Source organism: Struthio camelus, chromosome 15 (assembly GCF_040807025.1).
Source record: "Struthio camelus isolate bStrCam1 chromosome 15, bStrCam1.hap1, whole genome shotgun sequence".
NCBI classification, from domain to species: Eukaryota; Metazoa; Chordata; class Aves; order Struthioniformes; family Struthionidae; genus Struthio; species Struthio camelus.
In genome coordinates this window covers 6,376,969-6,404,615 of record NC_090956.1, presented here as the reverse complement: position 1 = coordinate 6,404,615, position 27,647 = coordinate 6,376,969, and the positions used below count along the sequence as shown (strand labels likewise).

General features: G+C 40.5%; 1 protein-coding gene across 3 annotated transcripts in view; it reads right to left on the bottom strand.

The window, feature by feature from the left end:
* The window catches only part of MAD1L1 (mitotic arrest deficient 1 like 1), a 373,922-nt gene that overhangs the window by 245,219 nt on the left and 101,056 nt on the right, over positions 1–27,647 (bottom strand). For all 3 annotated transcript variants that reach the window (XR_011134664.1, XM_068908329.1, XM_068908330.1), the window contains exon 11: positions 13,149–13,293. Coding sequence is in view for 2 of the 3 variants with exons in the window: in XM_068908329.1 (XP_068764430.1) it covers positions 13,149–13,293 (145 nt within the window). In the remaining variant the exon portion in view is untranslated. The remainder of the gene's footprint in view (positions 1–13,148; positions 13,294–27,647) is intronic.

The window sequence follows — 27,647 nt, the reverse complement described above, 5'->3', positions numbered from 1 at the left end:
ATGGTAGCAAAATGAGTAGATACCATTTCTCTTAAGTTGTATTTGTATGAAAAATGTGAACTCTCTAATTTACATTTAGATTGATTAGCTTTTCTTTTACCACATTACAAGCTAATTACAAATCAAAGCTTGTACTGTAGATCTTTGGATATTTATTTATGCACACAGAGGCACAACCATGACCCTTGGGAACTACTCTACCAGAGTAGCTTGCAAATTCTGTGCAGTATTATAAAACTACTCAGCTAAGGAAGGTTCAACATATAGTGAGTTCTCCATAAAGTAACAACAAAGTATGACCCCATACCTTCCTGGCTGGGGTCAACAATAAGTCATTAGTCCTCTGTTATTGTTAATTCAACTGGAAATACTTGAATGTTTCAGGTGCAGTTCGGAGATCCAGTTCCTCCAGTGGTGCACTTTGACATTACCTCCGACTCTGCTGGCTGATAAGGGAGAACAAGTGCACAGCCCTACTCCACCATCTTCTTTAAGGAAAACTAACCAGCTGAAAAAGCCCAATGACCTCTGCAGAGAATGAGGTGAGGACAAACACTAACAGAGAAAACTCAAAACATATGCTAGCTATATGAAATCCAAAAAGACTTCCTCAGAAGGTCAGGATTTGCTTGGCAGGAGAGAGACTCAGAGAAGTCAACTTTATCGGGTCCTTCAGAGGAACCAAACTCTTCCTAACATTAGGAAGCTAACTACAGAAAAGATCGACTCAGATGCAGGGGATGTGCCAACAGCTACAGGAGAAGCACTTTGACAACCTCAACACACTTAGCCATGCCCAGGAACAGGAGAAAAGTGAGGCAGGGAAAGCATACACTTTTTTTTTTAAAAAACTTGTGCTGAATTTCTGGCTTGCTCACGTTATCTGAGAGAAGGCAATCAGATTCAGAACATATGTTTCAAGTGCTTCAGGTTAAATATGCCTCTGGAGAGTTAAAACTATAAGCCTGGCTATTACTTACAACCGTTCAGCATCCTTTTCAGGGTACTTTCAATAGCTTCAGCAGTTTTCTCTTTAATTCTCTTTTATGTGAGCAAAAAACTAATGCTGGAATGCAAAGGGCTACAAACACAGCCTCAGGTTAACAGCACACATGATGAATTCATGTGCACAGATACCACATAAGAAGCATCTCGGCTAGCATAAAACGGGGAGGGCTAAATAGCTTTTTTTCTTTTAATGCTTTTTTTGATAGAAAAGATTTCATTTAAATCCTCTAAAGTGTGATGAACATTCTCCATTATGAACAATTCACTGATATATCTGTGAACTGCATCTCACTGACAGTTATACCATAGGGAGAAAGCACAGAGACAAGCAGAATCAGACATTCACTGTCTCTGTCATAGCTCACGCATTCAAAGAGATGGCCATTAAATTAAGCAGTGCATTTCTGCTCAGTAGTAGAGAGAGTTATTTAGAGGAGTACGAAGGCAGGCAGTTTGCTTGCAGGAGGCAATCGGGAGAGCTTCTTGGCAAAGCTGCATGTATGGCATACCGAGGCAAAGCAAAGGAAGTGGCAACTGCTGTGGTGGGATTTGCCACTGCTCCCCGAGCGTGGGTTTTAAAGAGGACAAGTAATGGCTCACAGAAAATTAAAAGCTTAGCGGCTCTAAATTATGAGAGAAAGGAGAGTGGAGGGGGGAAAAAAAAGATGACTTGCTTAATGACTTGCTTATGATTTGCTTCTAGCAAAATACCAAGAGTTAAGATTTACATAAAGGATTGGAGAATGAACTTTCAGAGTGAAATGGAGGTAGGAAAGAAACTGCTTCCAGAGAGACCCTCCAAGCACCTTGCTCCAGCAAACGGTACCGCATAACCTTTCGCAAGGGGCTTTGATCAGCCCAGGCCAAGTGCTCTCGGGGTTTATGTTCAGAATGGGTAAACGGGGAGGAGGAGGATGGGTCAAGGTTACAGTGGGTTAAAAATGGGGAGTGGGAGAGAGATCATCGGAGTAAGCATTGCCACGCATTCCCATTTACTTTAGGCAAAAGGTCAAAAATTCTCTCTCACACAGAGGTTTTCATTTTTAAAATACAACCTAGAGAGGTTCATGAGCATTTTTTCCCATCACCAACTTCCTGTAAATGCTATCTTAATAAACATCTTCACGTTGGAAGGGGATAAAAGGCACTTTGCTTTGATTTCATTATATTTTCTGAAATTGCTTTTTTCTTTCTCTATTTTTTTCTTGCCATTCAGTTGTGGTGACCCTCACAGAGGGATAATGCAATAATACTTCTGACAAGGTCAGCTTTCCAATAACTTTGCAAATGGCATTTCCCAATAACAAAACAAGCACAGCTTTGCTTTTTTTGTAATTAATATAATAGAAATGTCAACCCAGAAAGTTGGTCTCCAAAGGCAATATGTTATCAACTGAAAATTAATTTTTTTAAGCCAAAAAGTGTCACCCTATCTGTAAAACTGAAAATGCAATTTACATAGTAGAACAACTGTTATATACGTGAAACGGGAAACTTCCGCAGTTTATGTCAGATTAGAGTCTCCAAACTAGGAGACTCTTAAATCTCTCTTGGGGGGGGGGGGGGTTAATTAGGACACACGTTAATTCAGATACAGGATCAATTTGAGAACTTCATATTTTTGGATTGCTAATTCATTCTGCATATGCTCTGCAACAACACCCAGCAGCTGGATTAGGTCCTGGGCCTCCCTCTAGGCTGTATGTCTCCAACATGAGGCACAGAAGGAGGAGCAGGGGAGCAGGGACTACTCCAACTACTCTGCAAAGTGGAAGGAGGCCCCCACTGCTCAGGGAGACGGAGGGAGCACAAGGATCTCCTCTCTGGAAGAGGAACGAGTTTTTGGCATCGTTCCATGGAGGTTGAGCCAACAGGGCTTGGGCACACTGCCACACGGGGCTCTGCCTACCTCAATCCAAATCGATGCATACAGTCAGGTAGGTCAAAGCTCATTAAATAACATTGCTGTCTCCATCTGAAATACTACCTAAATAAATGTGCTCATGACACAGGGAACAGTTCATTTCTCTTCAGTGCAACAAATCATAGGTCAAAGACCATTTCCACAATGCTCTGAAAAACTCAGTTGACTTCTAATATATTCATCAATTCAAGCAATGCTTGATCCAAGATGTTGTGAACATGCATTGAACAAAACAGTTAGTATTGAACGATACTGTGCCAGGAGTAATCCAAAATTCCTTAACTCACCAGACAGCCCTTCGATTTCAGAGATTTTGGGTCTTCATTCGAAAGGATGCTCTGACTGACTGGTGTGTGAGGAGTGCAGCTGTCCTTATTAGAGGCTCACATCATACGTTGAAACAAGCCACTGTGCAATTACTTAATTATCTCCCTCTCCCATCCTTTAAAAAAATTCAACTTGTGATTCAACTTGAAGCAAACCCAGTTAATCCAGTTTTATGGCTGAGAATTAAAATACAGAGGAGTAAGGGATTCAAAGACACAGTTCTGGTGGCAATGCCACCACTCTAAGAGGTAGAGATAGTAACGCCTTCAAACCATAAGTATTTTAGGAACAAAGAAATGCAGAAATCTGTTTCTTGTGCAGCTTATCCTAGCTAATGCTTTAGAGCCTGCTGTTCAGAAATCACAGGTCCCTACCCCATCCTTAGATGCTGCTCAAGCCCATGTCTAGCTACCTTACTCCGCCACCTCTTGCTGTTAGCCTTCCCCTTGCTTGCTAGACCTAAGTGAGGTTTGTTCTGCCCTACTTCCCTCAGCAATAACTCCTTCACTCCACCCATCCATCTTCCTGCTTTCTTCTCTTCTGTATCTATTCAACCATCCTTCATAATCCAGAGCTGAGGAGCTAAGGTATAAATGTTACAGCACATGCACCAAGGGAACTATAACTTTGAATTACCTGACTTGGGTGAGTTTAAATTCTCAGCCATAACATTGGATTAACCTAATTTTCTTTTATTGAATATGTTACCTTTAGAAGTCACACAACCCTTTCTCCCAGGGAAATACAAGAACTGAAGGTCAAATAAATTCTTTTATGGGTATATTTCTCATTTTCATAATCTAACCTCTTAGCATTGAACATTAACATGTAGTGCTGGTAGGAAAAAGCAGAATCCATTCACTATCCTGAGGGGAAAAAAAAAGTGTTTCTACAGCCATACAAAAATACCTTATAAAATAACACAAAAATACCTTATAAAATAACACAAAAATACCTTATAAAATAACACAAAAATACCTTATAAAATAACACAAAAATACCTTATAAAATAACACACAACTTTTAATTTTGCTGCATATTTCTCAACAGTGATAACATTTTAAAAATTCTAAACACCTTGCCTAAATAGAAATCACATCAGATCGAACATCAATGAAAGTACAAAGCTGTCCTCCTGCCTCCACCACAAAAGCAGCTGATACAAAGATAATAATGATGTTTATAATTATAATGTTTAGCAGAAACATAAAAAGGTACGAGAAAGAATTACAGAGAACTGACTCCAAAGCAATTGCTAAAATAATTCTGTATGAGTTCTTTCATTCATGCTCCTAAAAGGGAAAGGGACGTGAAACCTATGTGTCACTTCATCTGCTGCCCCCAAGCTGTTTGCAGGAAGCTCATGTTCACTCCTGCCAGGTCAAAAGCCCTTAGGTGACTGCACTCTACTCTAACAAAACATACCATCTCTATGCCTCTTGATGGCACAAATCCTAAACGTACCTATACAGGTACAGAAAGAGGTGGGCTATCTGAAGTCAGTGAAAGGGAATATTAGCTAGCGATGAAGAATTAGGGGAATAACAGATCAAGAGCAAATGTTATCATTAGAGAGGATCCAATGGAAAATGAGGCAAGGGGCAGACCACATTTCCAACACCTGTAGCACTCACAGTCAGTGAACAAGCTCAGTTGTCCTTTCAGGGCTGGAGATTCCTTCAACACAGACCTCAACGTGGACAGAGAAGTCAGAAACTAAGAGGACCTGTTAGGCTTGAAAAAGTCACTTTGGAGCAGAATAAAAATTTGAGAACTCAACAATCTTGTTACTGTCTTCACTGAGCGAAGAACTGAATAGTAGCAGACATACGACAGAAATCAAGCAAAGTAAGGAGCTAATGTTAAAAAAAGAAAGCCAAGTAAAAGAAAAGCATGCACTTGTCTGGGAGCCCGTGTCACAAAACAGTAATTTCTCCTGTCTTTCAGAAATCTGCAAATCTCACTTGAGAAATGGCAATATTTGCTGTTTTAGTTTAAAGATGCTTCCTCCTTCCAAATGCTTTTTGTATACTACTTCGAAACTGCAACAGACAACCTCTTCTCCAAACACAGCAACTTCAGCTCTTCTTATTCACTTTTGGTACAGAGTTTCTGCAACTGTATTATCAAATGATATTAGCAGATCTCATGGAACAGCCTGTTTCATTTTGTGTTCACTCCATTTTGGAAGACAATTTCCATTCGCTTAATATAGTCATGATATTTTACCGAGGTAATTATACTCTTAGCTATCAGTAACAATTAAGCCCCTAGACAGCAGTTGCTTAATAAAGGTTTCAAAATAAATAACACATTCCAAACACAGTATATTTAAATGTCAAGCATGCAAGTAAGATCTTGCAATGAATATAACGAAGCATCAAGTACCAATCAGCACAAAGTTAGTCTGTCACTGAGTAAAACTCTACTAAAATTGCAATTAGGGTATTGTGGAATTTTGATCATCATGTTACAGAAAGGACAGGGCAGCCACTACAGACGAAACTATTTCATGAAATAGCATGACTAGTCTGTGAGATAAGTAGGGTGAAGTAACCAACCCTGCTTTGTTTCCACAGCTGCAGACCAGAGTGACTTGTATAACTCAATCAAGACTATGGTCAAGCTGATAAAACAGATGTGTTGATTTGTATTTTCTGTGGCAACTTCAATGAAGGCTAGATGCCTCTAGAGCCAGATCATTCAGTTACAAGCTAAATAAAACATATCAGCTAAATAAAACACACAGAATCAGCCAAACGAGGGGGCAGAAATTTTTCTCCAAAAGGCAGAAAAATCACTCTCAAACTCTGAGATCTAGAGCACGATTTGAAAGCAGGTGAACAGATGCTAGAAAGCTGTTACATATGGAAAGGGTCATTACAGTTTAAAGGTCCGTACAATGCAGGCAGCATAACTGAGAAAGGTGAAGTAGATCAGAGCCAGACATTTAAAACAAAACAAAAAATAGAAAGGAAGACAGATGTTAGAATGAATACTTGCACAATCTCTTGCAGAAAATCCACTGCCAGTAGAGAGTGGCAGAGCACATCACCTCCAACCCTGCTACGTTTGGGAACCAGCTGCCAGAGCTCCAAAAGCTGGTTATCTGGATTAAGATGAAAACATGACCCATAAGTACCTGAAAGTCAGAAACGTGGATTCTATTCTCAGCAGCTCCCTTGCTCTAGTAACTAGTAACTCTTGGCTTAGTAGCTTTTTGCTACCTCTCCACAGGGAGGAGAGGAGTAGGGTATGGAGTAACATTTGCTATCCTCTTGCAGGGGCTGGAATCCTTACTACAGCCTAATGGGACAGAAGTTAAGGTCTCCAGGCTTGACATCGCTCCTCCAAACACGGAAAGGGTCCATGGCCTGTACAAGTTGCTTGCCACACAGCCCAAGTCCCTAAGATGCACCCTGCCTGTAAACATCTGGATAAAGACCAGGGAGACTTTTCAAAACAAAGAGTAGGATTTTCTGCTCAATGAATTTTCTGCTCTGCATAAACGATTGCTACCATAGTCCGCCTCCTTTCAGAGGTAGCATTTGTACAGACTGCAAGGTCCCATGGCCAGATAGCAATTCAACCAGACAGAGGTGGGACTAAAAATAATCCCAAACCGCAAACTGTCTCAGCAAGGATAATAGACAACTCTGATTCTGTTAAAAGACGTCTTCCGAGAACTCTCTTGCCTTAAAACCACCTCTGTCTCACCTCACACAGACACAAGGCTATCTGAGGTCAATGTGCACTGAAAAACTACCACAAAACTTGAAATCTCCTTAGCCTCAACAGAAAAGGCCTGCAGCAGCAGAATCGTCAAAACTCCTGGATCTCATTTTTTCATCACAAAATTTAGTATGCTTTACCCAGTGCCCTAGGCTCTTTTAGGTCAGCTATGAACATGAAGCCGAACGACCACTATACACTAGCCTGAACTCACGATCAACATAACACCCAGCTAACAGCAGGAGTTTCTTCACAAAAACATCTACTTCCATCACTGACCTGTTAGTCCTGATCCCCAAAACAAAACCCTACAAAACACCTTCAGCAGAGGAGTATGGGAATTAATATTCATGATGCTACCAGATACTAGAAATTGTGATTCAGCACAGACACAAACTTCACCGTGCATTTGAATTTTCCTCACATGCTACTCCCATTCACAGCCCTGCTATTCCACCGGCAGTAATTACTTCTTTCGCTCTGTCCCCCAGCGCTTAATGATCTTATCTCTTCCCTTCCTATCATCCCCCTCTGCCCATAACTACCAACCACCTTTTCTCTCAATTTGTTTAACTAATTAACATTATCAGGTTAAAATTAAAGGGAACTGTTCTCAACCGAGAAGGGTGCTGAGGCTCTTCTAGAAGCAAAGAAGGGCTTCTCTGTCTGAAAGCACCTCTCTTTTCTTAAAGTACACAAGATGACCTAACAGGTATTACCTCACCTCACAAAACTTGCCTTGCTGAATCACGGAAGAGGGAGCAGTGGAACTCCTTTAAAATATATTTATACGCAGGCATAAAAAGGAAGACAGCTTCCACAGGTTTGTAAAAACCTACAAAGGAGAGACACGGGGAGCAGAGAGACGGGAATGGCAAGGGTCAGGCTGACAGCAGATAAAAATCACATGTAAAGTGGCAGCACAGCTGGTGATGCATGAGTAATGACACTGCTTAAATGATACACACGGAGTCACGAAGTGAATTGAAGGGAGGAAGCATCATTTCTTAATAGGCAGGAAAGAGCATCTGATACTACCCAGAAGACAGAGGAGCAGCTCAGTCCTGCCCCAAAGCCAGTCCCTGCTACCTGGAAGCCGAACACACAGTGGAAGATCCAGACTGGAAGGTCTGCAGCAAGGCATCTGTTGCCAGACTGGCTGTTTTTATTTCCACTGAATGCAATATTTAAGGATAAATTTGTACATATCCCAGAAAAGGGGTTAATTCACCTCCTTCAGCTGATCTCCCAGAGAATTAAGATCTTTCCCTGTCCTTTAAAATCATCTGCCTCTATGGAACGTTTCAGCCTCCTAAAGGAGAACATAGCGCAGGGCCCAACATGACAGAGAAAACGACAGCAATATTTTAAAATCTTTACTGATTACAAAACAAAGCAGATGGCAAATCAAGTCATGAACTCTGCATCTGCCATGCTTAATGAACAGTTTCATTACCTAGTGCCGTTTCGGATGCATCTCTGCCATCGCAGGCTCTGGAAGTCACTTATATAGTTCACACTGACTCTTTTTGAGGCTATCTCCAGGAACATGTGGTTTGAGCAGCCGGCTGGAGTTGGTTAATCAATACTTATTTCATCTCTAACTTTTATGGTGATGGCCTGAATTATGTCTCAATAAAACAGATTTACTATCAGATCACATAATCTGGTTGAATACTCTGGAAAGGAAATGGATTTTTACAGCCTTTTCTCTTGGTAGCAGAGTACCCAAAGGCAGACAAATGTACAGATAGGAAATAAACAAAGCAAAACAACAAAATTCAGTACAATCAGATTAATTCGTTTGTTGTGTTATGCCTTATATGAAAGCAAGGGATGCAATTAGGACAGTCTACATTCACAAAATCTACAATTTGAGAAGCAAATTGCAATCATTTAGAATAAGTTACAAGAACTAACTGCAACTGTGCTTCACATTTGGAGTTCTTGCATATGCAAAAATGCAAGAGCCACCCTGCAGGATCACACACCGGCTGCCAACAGGCAGGACACTTGTCTCTGGTCAAACCTGCAGCACACGCCATGGGTTGCTATTACTCAGGTTGCAACTTCATGCAGTTACGACTGCCCAGCTTTGCACACAGAAGAAATAACTGCCCTAAGGAATCACTAAACTGCTCAAACGCAGGTGAGGAAGTTGATCGCCTCTAAGTAAACAACAGAGCTAAGGGCTGTCTCCCTACCGGTAAAATACTGAAGATAGAAGAGGGTGATCGTGGTAGGAAGATCCGTGCAAACTAGCTTTTGATGCACCACAGCAGAAGGCTTTGGGAACCCCAAAGTGTGCCTTTACTGCTTTTCTCCAGCCTCAGCTCTGTCCATTTGTGCCCCTGCAAAGCTGCCCTCCAGCAGCAAATAGACCAGAGCTTTGTTTTCATTACATGCCAACTCCATCAGCTGCTTGCATTCAGAAGAGGGTTTTCAGAAAGAGTTTTTCATTTTGCAAGACCTACTTGTCATGTGAAATCACCAAAAAGATTCAGATTTTAGTCACTCAGTAGAAGTGGCTTTTCTTTCAATAAGTCAACCTCATAAAGACAGACCACAAGTTCTGTGCAAAGCTCTCAGAAAAGAGAAACATTCACAAGCTTAAGGACAACACAAACATCAAATACAAAATTGTGTAAGTAAACATAGCATTCAAAGACAATATAGCAGTAAATCAAGGAGGAAAAAGGACATAGCAGATGGAGACTAAAGCTCTCCTCAGAATTTCACATATCTCCCACTAGTGCTGTATTGGAAGTACCTTGGGTATTAGAGCAAAGATGAAAGATTTCCATAAGACTTTGAGCAAAGTCAAAGAAAAAGACACCACAACAGGCAGCAGAACCCAGAGCGGGATTCTAACGCACAAAAGTAAAGAATATATCCCTTCAAATATTAATTTCTTTTTCAGCACCATAAGTGAATAGAGTGACATTCTAGGAGATAGCCATCAATTTCTGAAAACCACTAGAGTGTCCACATCTAGTCTTCACATTTCATTGAAAGCATGCATATTAAAATACAAGAAGTACTTCTCTGATTTACAAGGACATGCAGCAGAAAGTGATAAACTAACAGGTTCTAAAGAGTAGATTTTCAACAGCAATAGCCAGCATACAGCTCCCATCCCAGCCCACTGTCAGAGGTGGAATTAATTGGGGTGGACCACTGCACTAGCAAGTCAAAGGCTGAAGAATGCTTGTTCTTTAAGCCTGCCAAGGAAGAGAGATTTACAGTGATTCATAAGTAGTATCCTAGACTGACAATTGTGCTAATTCCAATTATTAAGCTAACTGGAAAGGCCCAAGTAAGGTCAAGAAAGCTCAAAAGAAGCAAATGAGGCGAGGAACCAAGCAACGGAGGGAGAAGTTAAGTGCGCTCAAATGGAAATACAAGAGCAACCAAGTAAGATCGAGAGGCTGTGGCATGTACAGAATGAACAAGACTAAGCAAATGAGACAGACAATCTGTGAAAGTCAAAAAACATTGCTTGGAACTTGAGAAAGAATGCTAAAGCCATAAGGGACAGCTGTGAAGGAATCAGATCAACAAAGCAGGTAGCTCTTGGGCGTTCCTGGCGAGCATGAAGGGGTATTTTTGTTACTTAAATGTTAGATACTGCTGTCATAAAATGAAGAACAGCTTATCCTTTTCAACCCCTTTTTAAAAATATATTCAAGATCTGTGATTTCCAGGTTATAACTTGATCCCAAAGAAAGGGTAATTGTCACTGCATTAAACTTGTGCTGTAAAACTTGTCTGATGTCTTTCAATCCTTACTTGCTCAGCAGAAGGGAACAGATTCATTGCCCTACAAGAAGGTCAAATATGGACAAATACAACAATCACTGTCAGAAGCAAGAGGGATTCAATCAAATGTAAGTCTCCCCCAAATTAGATTTTTCACAGTGCTATTTAACAAGACACAAAGATTCAATAGAGAGAGCTCATCTTTTCCACTCTCAAATTACATAGACAGAAGCACAGTCTACTACTGATGCCACTAATTAGATGATTAAATACCATTCTAGGTGATATGCTTTCAATGTAAAATAATTATTTTTAACAGGCAATATATTTGCTCAATCTCATTTTAAATCATAATATCATACTTTTTTAATTAAATTAAATTCCTTCTTCTGATTTTGCATGAGAAGAGTAACCAGTGGGAGAAACAGTGCAAAGGATAGAATACCCAAGTACCATAATACGTGAACTTCTTCACAAAGGACCCTAGCATTCCCGAGATAAAATATAATTTTATATAGTTTTTCAGAGACTAGCTAAGCCTTTATTCCTTTAAAATAGGTCATATGAGGAATTATATAGCACACTGAAAACTTCCAATGTCAAAACACAAGTTTATTTGCTATGGTCTGATGAAGGACATTTCAAAGTTTTCCTCTCTTCCTCTATTGAGGCAGGGGGGAAGAGCATAGCAAACAAATCAAGGGTTTTTTTTTTTCTTTCTCTCTATATAAATTAGAATACAACCCGCCACATGACAAAAGTACTGTAGTCTTTTTGTCTAGTACTTAAGGAAAAGCACTGACATTTTGTGTTCTATGACAAACATGTTTCTGCTGAGGACTGGAAATAACAAAAGGAATAGTTTAGAAGCCTTCTGAGAAGCTTCCTTCAGGGCTGAAATGCCTAGGGCAATGTTAGACAGCTGAGAAGGTTATGCTAGAAAGGATTTTTATCAGGTGCTGTGTCATACCCAGTCATGCCAGTGCCAAAGGAGAACAGTATGGAGGGCTGGCTGCTTGCTTGGGGTTTTAGTAAGACTGAGGAGAATAAATTTCTTCTCTGTTTCCAAGAAGAGGGTTTGGGCCACCCGCTCAGAAGGCTGTGCCTGCCTCAGTGCATTCAGAAAAGCGAAGGCAGTTCTTTCTTCTTCTCACTCACATGACCCTTCATGGCATCAAAATCTGCAGCCAGAAAATCTGAAATAATACCCTCTTGAAAACAGCCGTTTCACGCTCCAAGAAGACCTGCTTAGCACACCATACATCACAGAGTCGTTGGCTCAACACTAAGAAAGAATTATACTGAACTAGGTGTAGTACAATTACAGCCAAACAAAATGCTTTACTCAACACTGAAAATTAAAGCCTAAAACACGAGCTAGAAAACAGCTCCTTTCCCTCTTGCTCAGACATTCCCATCACGTCAGCAAGAGTTACTCTAGCCAGGTACTCAAGTAAAATAAGTCTTTTGTCTAGGAAAGTCATACCAGCATCTTCCTCCCTGTACACTGATGTGCCCAGCTTCCCTGCGCTGACCTACAACATACAATCCCAGGTCTTCCCCCTCCTGCCTCTCTCACCCCAACTATTTGAGTCTGAGCGCATGTGCATACGTGAACTTATTTACATGAGCAGTTTTCTCACGACAGGCAGATTGCTCAGAGGAGCGAAGTCTGTGGCGAGGAATACTTTTGGAAGGGGAAGTACATATTCTTCTGACCACAGAATTACTATTCCCTTTGGGGAAAAGGACGCTCTCAGAACGTAATATAAACTTTTCAATGCTCTACAGACTTTTTTTTTGAATTATTGTACAGAATTTCATCAGGGAAGCATACCTGATATACGATAATGCAGAATTCTTCGAAATGTCCTATAGAGAGAATCCTAAGATGTATTTTCAATTTACTGGTCTAGTGCCTACCATTACATTCCAAGAGACTTTTGGCGTAAGAGGAAGGTGATTCTCTTATTTTCTGTAAATTGTTTTCCCACAGGAAGAGCTGACAAGGTGCAGCGATTTCCTTCTCTTCAGGAAAGGCGGTGAGGCAGCCAGAGCCATTATAAATTCCCCTCAGCAGCTCAAAACACTCTAGCGACAGGATTCAATTCTCTGCCCTCGTACAAATGCCAAGCATGAGACTAAGTTGCATATCACCAGCACAGGAGGAGCCCAAATAGGGAGCACGCTAGCAAAGCCCTATGATGCACTAGGACATTTATTCTAAAGCAGCTGTAAAGACAAGTGTCATGTCACTGTTGCAGCACTGCTATGCAAAGACCACAGAACAACTTTGCAGTGCCTGCTGCCAAGGTGAACGAAGAACAGCTAACGAGGGCTGCGTCAAAAGGAAAGCAGTAAGGACACGTGCTTTCCCCGACACTATCTAGGAACTCACCTTGGTGAGCAGCAGCACACGCTTCTGCAGCCGCCTGACCAGGGCTTCGTGCTGCTCACGCTTCTTCTTCTCATCCAGCAGCTGGCTCTGAACCCGTATTATTTCTTCCTGTAGCTGCTGCCGGGCCTTCTCCAGTATTCTGGCACTAAGACAGACAAGACAGGCCTGTGAAATTGTAGCCACCGTCTCTTAGACAAATCAGAAGCACTTGAGAGGAGAAGCAGCAGCACAATACTAGGACAGTGGGCTCATGCCATTTCATCTATATGGCTGCTCCACTGGTCCCCAAGTAACTGCAGTCTCATTATCAGCTTTTCTCAAAAAAAGATCATGAGAGAAAAACCACCCCTGTGACAGTCTTCTTGTTCAGCACAAAGCAATTACTGGAACCTCATATATACAAGGCACGTAAATAATTACGTATATATTTCAAAATAAACCAATTTGCCTTTGAGAAGATTTTCAAACAGTCTAATATCTCAGGTTCTACTGTATCTTTTCATCTTTTCTAACAAAGTAGAAGTAAAATGGAGGTTTAATATGATTTGCTTTGACAGACAGATAATATTCAGCTAGTAATTATAGCCACCACCTGCACACTGCTCTTGCCAGCAACCTCTATTGGAAAAGAAATGTCTTCTGAGGCCAGGCAATTAGCACTTATTTTGCAATGTGGACAGGACTCTCAATTAAGCCAGTATAGCTTGGTCCCCCGTCTTCTCGGCTCTCTGTGCAGCGTGACACAGTGAAGGACATAACTTGGAGATATTCTCCACACACATCCTCTGGGCACCCAGTGTGCTGCGGGACACTAATGGGCAGCTGTCCCAAGGCACTCATCAAGCAGCCCATCACGGATCGAGTACGCTGGCAAAGCACTTGGTCAACACCAAGACAAGTGAAATAATTCTTCTGTCAGTTCATAGTTACTGTTACAAGTTTTATTCAAGACTGCAAAGATGCACCACGTTTAAGTACTGAAGGAGTGAGCAGGACGTGAAAAAAAAGTATTGTGCACAAGTCAAAAACCTTCAAGCAAGCTAGAAAGATTAAAACTAACATCGCCAACATACTCTGATACAGAAGATCTTTGTTTTTCTGAAGACAAGAACAACACTCGAAAATTTATCAGTGCTTCTGAGGGGTATTCTTTATTGTCATAAATAAAAATGCTTTCAAATAAAACATGACTATTTTTCAGGTACTGTCTAGCTAGATCAGAAAAGTAACGCTGTCTTAAAAGACAGTCTTAGCCTAAATTATGCACATCCTACACTGCCAGGTCCCCAAATTTTACTACTCAGGACATTTATGTAGGAATTCACCAAAATCCTCAAGCAGCTGTTCCCCTACCCCAAAATCTTCCGCTCTGAAGACAAATATGCACTTTAAAACACCAGATAAATTAGAAGACAGTATAATGCTCCAATTCAATTTGGAACCATTCACAGACCAATTTAATAATCAGAGACTGTGAAACAGGCTCTTCGTTGTTGTATTCAGGTGGGGAAGTTCATCAAGAGGGCTTTAAATCTGCATTTGAAAATGGATAATTTAATTCCTAGAGCATCACTCTTCCTTTGGTTCTGTTTTAATCAATCGGTTACAAAAGGAAGCTGTGCCCAACAGCAGTATTTGTGGTGAAGGAACATGAAGGATGCCTACCTTTCGCTGAACACTCCCTTCTCCACCACAGCCTCCATAACCCAAAATAAGCCTCATGGATTCTTAATGGAAAAGACTAGTCTTTTTCTTACTCAACAATACAAGGATTCCACAGCACAAAAGAGAGAATCAGTTCTTGCTGGAGTCTACAAAATAAATCTATACTCAAAATTTTTCCTAGAAGCTAACGTCCAAAAAGGGCAAACGGCCGATTCAGACCTCTCATCCTGTTAAAGAGAGGATGGAATTATGTGGTATGACCGTGACGTCAAATATCATAAGCACACATATGTAAGCACTCAACAAGTATTTACATACAATGCATGCAAAATGCATCATTCAGGGGTTATGGATGGCAAACTATAAAGTTACCCACCACCGCTTTCCAGCCCATCTGTTGGAGGTTGCCATCTTGAAGCAAAATCAGTAAATTCAACCATGCGCTCACTTACTGCAGTTCACAATATAGCATCTCGCTTTAAACATACCTTCAGGGACAACTAGGGTGACAGTAACTTCCAGTAGATGGACACAACTTGGGTGACACCTTAAAACGCAACAGCAAGATTCATCACACCACACCTCTCAAAATCCTTAGCTTAAAAAGCTCACCCTCCTTTGCCTGGGACTAAGACCAGGCAGAAACAGCCAAAGGACATGTGCCAGCCTGCTGGGTCTGCAGCAGGTCCATCTCCAATATGGGAGAATGGATGGGTGGGAGTGTGTAACTTCAGCCACCACCATAAGATTAATTACAGTTTATTCAACAATATCCTTTTTTAATGCAAAGTGTAAACGCAAGTACAAAATCCCATCAACGGCATTGTGATGAATTAAGTCATCCTATAGAAACCTTATAGCAAATATTATTTGCTCTGTCAAAGAAACTTAGTTCTGATTAGAGTCAGAACAGACAAAAACATGCAAACATAGGATTCAATACTACAAAACAGCCAAAATCTCGCATTTGATTATTGCGAAACATTTTTATAGGACAACGGAGAGATCTTTTTTTTTCCTAATCTGCCAATATCATGACCTATTTCCATAAATTCTGAGTACACTGATGGATTAGGCTTGAGTTGATATTCAAAATGAAAAATGGGCTATGTGCTAGGTTTCCTTCTATGAAAAAAGATTGGAAAGTCGCATCTCACGGAGAACACAGATATTCAACCACATACACACTTCTCAAACTAGCTGGGAACATGACTGTGCTAAAAAAAAATGAGGAAAGTTTAGCAAAGGGAGACAAACAGGCAATTTTTTCAGCCATTCAATGCTGCTTGGAAGGAAAATACTACAGGCCTGTTTATTCTTTCAGCCTCAGATCAAATGTGATGTTAATGCTGATAAAACTTAAATGCCAGAGACGACTCTGAAAGCAACAGCAATGCTTAACCTCTCTGAACTGAGCCTGTTACCATAGGTTTCTTTGCTATAGAGTGTGAAATTCAACCTCCTTGCAACTCTCCACACCATGCCAGAGCAAATTATCGAGATCCTTTCTTTCTCTTTCAGGACAGATTGATTCCAGAAACCGCACCAAATATAGCACAAAACAATCCCTGGGGAAAAAAAAAATAAGAAAGTTATGTTCCTCAGTGACACAAACAGGATTTGAAAGCAGGTACTTAGCAGCAAATACCGCTATGTTAGAAATGGGCATCCTTCTTCCATATCGGTGACACCTACGGCTTTTCAAACAGTAATTGCTTGCTCAAACCAAACATAAAAAAAAAAAAAAAGGCAATGAAAAATTAGACCCAAAGTTCTCAGTTCAACACAAGCTCAGAGAACTGGCATTTTAAAAAATCTTTGCAAGTTCAAAGTAAACCCTTTAAGCCTTAAAGAGAAAAAGTCATTTCTGTTTATCAGGCTATTAACGTTCCTCGTTCCCCATCGGAGGGAATAAGATGCCAACATCTTTCTGTTCTGAGCTATTGACACTCTTCACTTTTTGCTCTTCCCTTCTATAATCCACTTTAACGTAATCTTAATGATAAAACTTCATTTTCCAGAATGTTCTTTGAAAGACAGAGAACAATGACGGAAGATAGTGAATACTGAAGCTATAAGATACATTTTAATAATCTCCTGCAAGAAAAATTACAAAAGCAGCTGACAGCTTTTTTTTTTTTTTAAAACGATCCTTAGAACATATTTTTTTTAATTGCTCTGTCCCTTCAGTAACCAACTTACCCCCTCCCAGAGGTTTGAAAAGTCATGGGGAAAGCAGAGAGGATGCCAGAAATAGACTGTGTATCAACCGGGAGGAAAACCAAAGTCTGCGGGAACAATTAGAAGAGCAACACCACCTGGGTCATGTGGCAGCTCAAGAGCAGAAGAGACGCATGCACAAACCAGGGACAGCTGTCAGAAGCGAGAATTATCTCCAAGAGAAAACAGTGTGGACCAGAGAGCGTGGCGGTGAAAGAACACCAAAGCAGCATGGAGGGAAGACGCAGTGACAGCACTACAGCACAGGTATCACGCTGATAGAGCATCGCGCTGCACTATCAACAGCCGCATGACACAAACCGAAATGAAAAGGTTAGTAAACAGGCTAATGAGGCAAGAAGGAGCAAGGGAAATTGTTCTGCAGCAAGACATCTGGAGGAGGAAAACTCTTATCCGTGTTTGAGGCCCGACAACCTGCATCCTTCTCAAGGTTCCTAACATTTATAAACAGTACACACAAGAGACTCAAACCATCCTGGCAACTGATAAACAGAGAGCTTGAATAAAATGTAATTCTGCACTCCATTTCTTCTCCCCCCAAGTTTTATAAGCCAACACTAAGGCATAAATAGCAATAGGATAACTCCATGGTGCTTTCACATTGACCGGCTGATAGCAGCAGAAAATCCTTGTCCGTGACCTTCCTGAAGAAGCCACTGAGGTCTCCAGTGGCTGACACAGACTTTGCTTCCCCCTGCAGTCTCTGCGTGAACTGCCATGATGGGAACAGCAACCCCGTTACACCTTGGGACAGGAATTAAAAAGGAGAAACAGAAGGGAAAAGATAACAACAAAAATAATAAGACCAAAAAATAAAAAAGGGAAAGGTCAGAAAGATGACCTGTAGGTATGGCTTGGCAAAATAGAAAATTTTTCATCTTTTGTTACAAAAGAAAAAAAATGGGAAAAAAAAAACAAAAAAACAGACGCTCCTGAAAAGACTGGAGGAAAGAAAAGACAAAGTAAAAAGGAGAAGAGAAAAAGCTATCAAAGTACTGCTGGAGAACTTGCCTAAATTTACTAACTTAAGGTAAGTAAACAGAAAAAAGCAGGCAACAAGGAGGAGGAGGCGATTTTAGTGGTACAAGCCTTCCAGCTTCGAAGCCAAAGGTGCTAATTTTCGTTAAAATAAATTTTTTTGGCATTTTATTCTGCTTGCTTTCTTCTGTACCTACAGAATTGAGAATAAACTGAAAGAGCAGGATCCGTTCCCTGATTGCAAACCTTGTGCCAACACTGTAATGTCATAAGTGGAAACTGTGCAGGCCAAAATTTCCACTTTACCTGTTATTTGGTTACTACATTCAGGAGCAGCAACAATACAAAATATTACCATCTGTAGTGGAAGCTACCACATGGACTATACTTCATGTCAAAGGTTCAGCTATACCTTATTTAGAAACATTCCCCTGTATATTATAATAAAAAAATACTATATTATATAGTCTACAGAGAGTCAGCAGGAAAACAAGCTTTCTTCTTGCTATTTATTTTTCCCAAGTCTTTGGCAAATATCTGCAAACTTTCTCTTGGTTCACACTTTGTATTTGCTCCCTTTGAGACCTTTATGTAACTCACCATGAGCAGGTTTCTGTAAATCGCCAATCATTCAAAAATAAGCAACTCATTTGTCACGTTGCTGTTCTACGTACAAGGAAGTCTTGAATCATACTGAATTTGTAATAAGAAAACAACATAAAGAGAATTATTTCGCTGATATAGATAGATGAAATGGGGAAGAAGCAGACAGATGTTTGGAGCTTTACTGGTACTCTGACAATATGCTTTGTCTTTGAGACAGTATTTAATTTTACTCCCTAACCAGCAGCATAAATATCAGACTCAGAAACGTAGCATCTTCAAAGTGCACAGTCACAGTACAGAAATAACATAGAAATTTTATGCCCCAGCACTGGTACAATAGCTTTAATTTACTGACAGCAGTTATGATTTACTAGAATAAATTCCCATCAGGCACCCTCTGCCTCCTTCCAGGAGGAGTGCTTGCTGCACTGCCTCCAACTTTAGACTGCAACAACCCCGAGGAATCCACTGAAGGAACATCACCGTAACGTAAAGCCCAGGGCAGATTTTTCTGTAGCCATTTTTCTGGCTACAGAAGAATGAAGCTGATAATTGAACACACAAAGTGATTTACACTGGTTTATATAGACAAATCTATAAAGAGCTTTTGTACGGCCAAACACTCATGGCTGTTGTTCTGAATCAATCACAAGTCACAAACTCTTGCATTTTGACCCAAACTGATTCCCTTGGCAGCGCTCCGTAGAGAAGCGATCACTAAACATTCTCAGGAAAACATAAATAATTAAAAAGTAGGAGCTAAAAACAAGTTTTCCACAATTAACATAGCCTGCACAGCATGTATCATCTATATCTATATCGTAATTTTGCATATGGCATTTGGCAATTACAGCAGACAGCTTGTTTTTAAAGAGCATTCACTGATAAGGATTTTCCACTTCCACTCCCAGACAAGAATAATCCTCACCTTATAAGATTTAAAAAAAAAAAAAAAAAAAAGTAGTGTCCCTCCCAACACTGCCGAGAACAGGAAACAAGCCATGACGGGCCTTAGCCCAAGGGACTGATACACCCACCTGAGCAAAGCTGGTCACCAAATTGCTGACAATACATTACAGATGGTTGTGAATGGAATATCCTGAGCCTGATTGTCTCAGTAAGAAAGCCAGATTCAGTTGGTCCCCATTAACAATTCTAGTTTTTGCTCTCGTCATCATACTGAACAGTGATGGACGTCAGCTGAAGGCCACATGCCAATGAGGAACAGCAGGAGCTTCAGCACCTAGAGGTGATAAACGGCTTTTCCCTTCCCCATCTGATTCCCCTCCTTTGAACAGTCAGCAGAATTCCTGAAATCCTTGCAACACAAGGGAGCAAAATACCAGAGAATGGGGGCTGTAATGGGGGGGGGAAGTAAGGAAGACATTTGAAAGAAAACCTCTTCTCCACCCAGGATCCAAACATCCTCTCTGCAGCTGGCTTTATTTACATCATCTAATTCAAATTCTAACTGCCTCAAAGTGTTATTACACTTTTTTCTTTGAAAACAAAAATCACAACAACTGAAACAAAACTGAGAATGAAAAAACCCAAAGATTGAAATAATTACTAATCAAAGGAGAGGCCTGTATATGGGATGGTGAAGCCACTGGCCAGCTCTACCCAGTAATTTCTCTTCGTGTCGGCTCTGATGAGTTTCAAATTTCTAACGTTTCATCAATTTGAATCACCAAATTCAATTTGCATTCCCAGATAAACAGAGAAGGAATAATAAATATCTTCATCTGACCTTGACGTATGAGATAGAAAATTGCCCTCCATGATTTCATTTCAATCTGAACCATAATGAATAATGCAGTTGGTCCCATCAGTTACCAATCTATAATCATAGTTGTGGGCTGGATGAACTCACGTCCATGCCTAAATATGATGATGAAAATCAAAACTTCTCATTCTTTTTGTACTAGTCCTTTTCTGCTTCTCCCTCACTATATAGATGGAGCCTTTACATCTCTCTGTCTCCACCAACCCCACTCTCCTCCAAATATAATGAAGGATCTCAACGTGTTGCATAGCCAGAGGTGGGAATTGAGGTGAACACATTGCATAATCACTTTCTCAACCCAATTCAGCATTGTGAGCATTGTAGAAACTCCTCCAGAACACATTAAATTCGGTAAGGGTTCTCCTTCCCGGCAAGTTGTCAAGTCACAGGCCACACTCTACAGCTCTGGCGTGAAGAACAGCAACACAGCACAGACAACTGGTGACAAACATCAAGAGTGACTAAGAATATTTCAAATTTCTGTTATACATTCAAACCAAGACTTATCATAAGAGCAGAGAAGTCACCTGGGAATAGGCAGCATGAGAGCTGAGGAGCTGTAAAAGATAGAGGGGAAGGACTGATAAGGAAGACTGACAAAGGAAAATTTGCTTGAAATAGGGAATGAAATGAGTAGGAAAATGGTTGTGCAGAACCAGCTTGTCAGTAAACAAACATGCTGAAATTCTGGGCTCTTGGCAGTTAGATAATACCTTATCTTAACAAAATAAAGGGAATCAAAGTGTTGAGATGATAAAAACAAAACATTAAACCCTCCACTGCAATGTAACAAGCGAGCCCTCACAAACTCGTAACTCGCTACAGCTCATGAAGGTTCTGCAGACCTGTTTGCAATCTTTGCCAGTCAGATGTCATTTCCAATGTGTATTACAGTACTCCGCTATGAAACGAGGATTGCACAGTCACATCTTTTAATCTGAATTTAAGACTACCTGAATGAACTTACAGAAGTAGCATTTTCTAAAACACGTCTTGCAGAATAATTCAGCCATGGAACCCCACCATAATTGTAAGTAAAATTCAAAACTATAGCTCAGAAATGCAGCATTAGGCTTTTGTCCGTGAAAACCCCTTCAAATGCTGTAAAATGTGCTAAGCATTAGGGAATTGCTAACATATACTAGTTAACAACAAATAACCCTCCCAAAAATAAAGTACCAACTATCATGCTTACCCATAAAACATTGACACAAATAAAAGTAAAGGAACGGCTGAAAAGTCACTCAGATATCTGTAACAAATGCTCTGATACACCACTGTTCTTGGTCTTATTTCTTATAAGCACCAGTTCAACTTCATCACGTATCCCCCTCCTCCTTAGCTCCTACTGCTTTGAACCGCCATGACTCAACTTACATTAAAGCAGTCCACCATAACACAAGCCATATTAAGCACAGCACTATAACAGACATGCAAATCATTAAACGCAAAAAACATACTGGAATAATATTAAGATTGCAAAGATCTTAAAAATTATGTTACCATATAAGGTTGTCTATGATACCTGTAACCATGAACCTTCCAAGCGCTGCCATGTGTTTGAGCGTAAACAGCATAACATGGTAATACTGTGATCCTTTCTACCATGCTCTACCCACAAAGCAGGATTCCCTACTAACTGCAACTGTTCTCTGCAGGATCTCTGTCTCATTCACTGCAGGATCTGGAGGACTAAAGCAGCACAGAAAATGCTGAAAGAGAATGGTCTCAACATTAAGGCAACTGAAGGTCTCCCAAAAACCTCGTTCCAATCCCTGCCTATGCCAGAGTCCCGGTTGATACTAAGAACTTTTCCAAGGCAGTCCTTCATGTTTATTCATTTAATAGTTCTTAGCACTGCACTTGAGAGCATGAGGTATGATTTGCAGAAGTGTTGAGCACTGACACTATTGCTGAAATCAGTAGAAGCAACATTCAAACATGTGAGAACCTTGGGTAACGCTAAGTCTTTTGAAAAAGCAAGTTCTAAATCCTACAAAATGGTACTCCCCAAATTAGATCACGCTTCCTCATTGTCGTGCTTATGGTGTAATAAGATTAGCGCAAGAAACAGATAAAATACATCAACAAATTGTTCTGTAGGAAAAACTGAAGAGCTGCTCATTAAATCAACATAAATCCACCACCTCTGCTCAGAGTGGCACAGGAATCCCACATGGCACATTCACAGGACGCCAAACCAGGGAGGTGTCCGGCAACTGTAGTTCCGGCATTTCCTACCCTGAGAGCTTGACCTTGCAACCTGGATATTGACTTCCAGATAGTTATTTTCCACGAGGTAAATTGCATTGTAACATTGAAAAGACACATAACCAATAACATATATCCAAGAACAAGAATAAGGAAAAACAGCAGAATCAGGAAACAGCAGGAAAAACTTGACTGAAGTTACTCAGTTTTGGCTGAAATTGCCCCCAAAACAGCCACTGTGGGGTAAGCTTCATCCCCGTTAAAACTTAAACCAGCTTTCATTGCTGTATACATCCAGTTTGGGTATGTATGTAAGTAAATACAGACCACAAGGCAGAGAAGAGCTGGTCTCCAGCAATCTGGTGCCAGATAATGAGATTGAAGGGAAGGGGATCTATCCACGAAGCACAAGCTCAACTAGCAAACTATGACTACCCATCATTGCTTTTGCAGTGGCTCTGCCCCAGGGCAGCCCCATCACCAAGTCCAAGAAATACCATATAATTGCAGACTACCTCTTAGCTCAGCAGATATATTTGGGCAGCTGAGCCAAGCAAACTGCTTTCTCACAAATTGTTTCCAAGAAGTCACTTCTCCCTGTGAAAACAATATGCCCAAACATTACAGACACCAAATCAGACTTACTAACGCAGTCCTGCTAACCCTGCTCCTAAAGCATTCTGTGGATGTTGCTTTCCTCTATCATCACCCAGAAACCAAAGCATTATTCGAATCTTCCATTGGCTTATTGACACTGTTATGACTTACCTGCAGGTCACAGAGACCTACTTCCCCCTAATTTCCTTCCCCCAAACTAGCTCAAAAAATCTTTAAACCTATATATGGCAACAGGAATAAAGCTGTCACCATGGAAGGAACTGCCAAAACAACTAAATTTAGAGCTCCGTTACATCAATTCTCCTGCATCAATATTTTTAAATGTTTAATAAAACAATGCTACATGCTATGCAATCTCTTTGCAATGAATACTTCACACAGAAACCAGTCAGGTAGACAAGTAAATAGCCTTTATGTCTCAAAATCACTAGACGAGCAGAAAGGTCAGATTGTTTTCTATCTCTGATTTTTCTGAACTCTCTTTTGTCTCCAGCTATTTGGTTGCCTCCTCTTTAAATTCACTTCCCTATCACAACTTCACCCTAAAATAAACATTCTCATGTTGGATTTTTCGTGGTTTTGTTTTTGTACCACTCATTAAAGAACATCCATCCATTAACCTGTAGTGAGAAGCAACGATGAGCGTTGCGTCGTCCTCATGAAGCGATGGCATCTGCCAGAACCTGCAGCCACATCAAGACTAGTTTTGCTTCATCTGTTTGCTCGCATAGCTCCTTGCCCACAGTGATTTGGGCACACATTTCTAAAACTGCAACCATGCTTGCTTCTGTTTTAACCTTTTAACTCACACTTAACATATCGGCATCATTTCTCACCTGTCCATTTAATGGAGAAAAATGAAAAACTGCTCTGATAAATCTTTACTGACCAAACTCTCATGCCCCTATCAGATATTACTCTGTTAGGTATTCCACAAGTAGCAAAATTGATTTGACACAGAAAATTAGATGTTTAGCTGAACTATGTAGTGCTACAGCTGTCTGAGAAGAATTAAAAGAATCATGAATCTGCAAAATCATGAGGTGCAGGAGAAGGTCAATAATGAGCTATTGGTTCTTTGCCCCTTTCAGTAGAAGAATTAAACAAATTAATAGAGGGAAATTCATCGTGGGCTATTAAATACAAAAAGATATCACCTTTGGCTCAAGAAGCTTCAAATTGATGACCGATGGGAGAAGTACCACTCCACATTTCCTCCTTTAACAGACTTTCCCAAAGCTTCTGGCAGTGGTTCACTGGTCTAGATTGATCTTTGATTTAATTGCAAATTTGAGGAACAGAGATAACGGTACAGTTTGTTTCCTTTTAATGAAAACCAACAGATCTCATCTAGCTTAATTTTTTCCTTTTTTTTTTATATCAAATTTTCTCGGGTGAGTATACGACCATCTCATCTCTTTCAGATATGAGTCATATTCAATTTCCAAACTACAAATTAGTAGCTGAAAAAATTATTTCTATTCTCATAGGTACCACCTGCCAGCTCTTGGTTACGGCAGCAAACAGTCCAGCTGACCAGCTTCAAAAACCTTCCTTTAGAAGTATAAAAGTTGCCAAGATTTCCTAATATCTAAGGATTAAGGCCATAACTATCTACTGTATTTGAATATACTTATTTTCAAGTTTTCTCAGCATTTACAATGCATACGGCATTTCTATAAAGAACTGTTTTAGTCACTTAGCACTACCTTACAGGTCAAAGGCCTATGCACAGTACAGCTCCCAGCTCTAACTAGATCATGACTCCACTCTTCAAAAGGTCCAGCTCCCACAGAGGGCAGTGGAATAAAAGATCATGCACCAAAACAAAACAGCAGCAGTAAAAAAAGACAAAAAGCGGCTGCTGATCACAGGCATCCCACAGATAAGGATGATGTGCAGCGTGTGTGCTCTTCAATGGTTATAAAAAGAGGTGGTTGGAGAAGCAGATGTTACAGACCAGAACAATCAGGCCAATCTGCACCCAGCCCGGCCTCTCCAATCAGGACTCTTCACAGTGCCTGTTTTCATGGACTTCTGTTACAGCATGAATATGAATTTAAAGGACCATGAACCAACTTCTCAAGAAACAAGGGAAGAGATCTACTTAGAATCTTCTCACTGGCTAAGAGACGGACAATATTAATTTTCAGAGATCTCAAGTGACAATAACAAGTAGGAATTGCCAAAGAAAAATTTCAAAGATCCCAATTTTCCAAAGAGCTCTTTTATTAAAAATGTATCTAGAGAAACCAAATATGAACTACATCAAATCCAAAGGGCATAAAAAATAACACCATAACACTTGATTTCACATCAAGTGGCCACCTGCATATAGAGAAAAACAGAAAATTATTCCTATTTTAAAGCTATTTGGAAACGTAGCCCCTAAATAAACCATCACTACCATTTTCCACAGTGTGATGGGCAGGCAGAGCATTCTTACATTAAGAATTGATAGCTGTACCAGCCAAAACAAGAAGGTGAAGAACATACAACAGGAAAATGCAGAGACACTTGGCAAGGCTGATTTCTCTATCGCTTTAAAAAGCGGTTCTTACCATGGCTCTTTTTTTTTTTTGAAAGCAAAGCGAAAAAGGTAATGCTGCTGATGTGTTTATTTTTGCAAACCCCATTGCAGAAGAAAGAATAAATTTTTTAGTCTTGTCCACATCCTGGACAGGGCACAAACGCAGAAGCCCAAAAACCTTAAACAAAAGCACGTTCAGCCCAGCAAAGCAGATATACAAGGAAAAAGTTGCCAAGATGGAAAGTAAAGACACAGTGAACACGATAAATGGGATCCACAGCTCACTCGTGCTCTGTCTCCCTCTCTCCCGAGCTACCCAACATCCCAATTAGCAGTTCTGGTGCCTCCATCGCCTGCATCTCCCACAGTCAATATAGGCACTTTGGCAGCTGATAGCTCATCTATGCTCAGCACGCCCTTCGATTGCCACCTGTGTTCCATTATAATCTCCCCTGCTGCCGCCGTTGTACCTGATTAATAAAGCCCATTCGTCCTGTTTATTTCTTTATTGATCCACTGTCCCCCGCGTGGGAAAAGGCGTCAATGCAGTTAAGGGCAGCACCTGCTTGGAGACTGCACCCTTCAATCGCTTTCCGAAACCGCATTTTATTCTCACTGGATAATAAGATTCCGTGGTTAAAAGAGCTTTTAGGTATTGGCATTGTCATAAAATGTTCCTTGTGTCCTACTTCACTGGAGCTGACAAACTCTCTGCTTGCTGTCGGTGGACTAATGAGAAAAGAAGCACTTCTAAAGAGCGCTGGATGCTTTTGCATTGCAAAGTGAAAAGGAGAAAGTGAGATATTTCAACAATGTTCCATTTCATTCCAAGCCGCCATAAAGAAGAAAGAAAAAAGGGAATGTTTCTGCACAATCACTGTATCAACTAAGCAGCTCACTTATTAATCTCTCCTTCCTCCGCATTCCCTGGCTTGGGGGCTTGGAAAGTTGACACTTGACTTGAAAAATGCCAACTCTAAGCAGTTTATTTCCTCTTGAACTTTAAGAGCTGACTGAGAAAGAAATGACCTTTAAAAAGGCAGGGTTAGTTCTTGTATGAATTGATAGAAGGATTCTTTGCTTACACAGCACAGCAAGGTACTGAGCAAATCTCCTATGCAAACATCCCTTTCTCATCAGAGGTGAAAACACCTTGTACCAGCGGTTGTGAGATTCACGAGTCTGGAGAACCTGGGACCGGGTGACCTGGCTTGGCTACATCAAGAGAGGAAGACTAACTATATTGCACTCATAAACCAATAACCTCAGATATACAGGACACGCTACACCAATGCTAGTAACCTCAAGACCTCTGATCCATCACAAATAAGTAGGCAAGGCACAACCAAAATTAAATATACCCACAAGCATGCAGCTAAATCACAACACCAGACAAGACTACAAAACAGCCACGCAGGCCTGCTGCCAGTGGGACAAGGCAAGATACCAGGACTCCTATTTTTGGATATTTAACTCCTTTTTTTTTTTTCCCCCCCCTTACATCAATCTCTGCTCAAGCTGCAGCAAAAGGAGCTAATCACTGCATAGCTCATTAATGGTCTTCGATGAAAGGCAATTTGAAAATGCAAATCAATACACAACAATAACTACTAATAATACTTTCCGCCACACTAGTAGTCAGAAATGTAACTGGGCAGAATATTCTTGTCTGAGGTCCACCATACAATTAATACTACCAGATGTCCAAAGAAAGGCAATCCAAGGATTTTGTGGCAGCAGAGGATAGTCCAGGAGTCTGATAAAGGAAATTCAAAAAGCAAGTATCTGGGATACTAATGGATATGGGAATCCACTGGAGACAAATAAGTTTGATCTGCCTGTATACTAACAACGACACTTACCC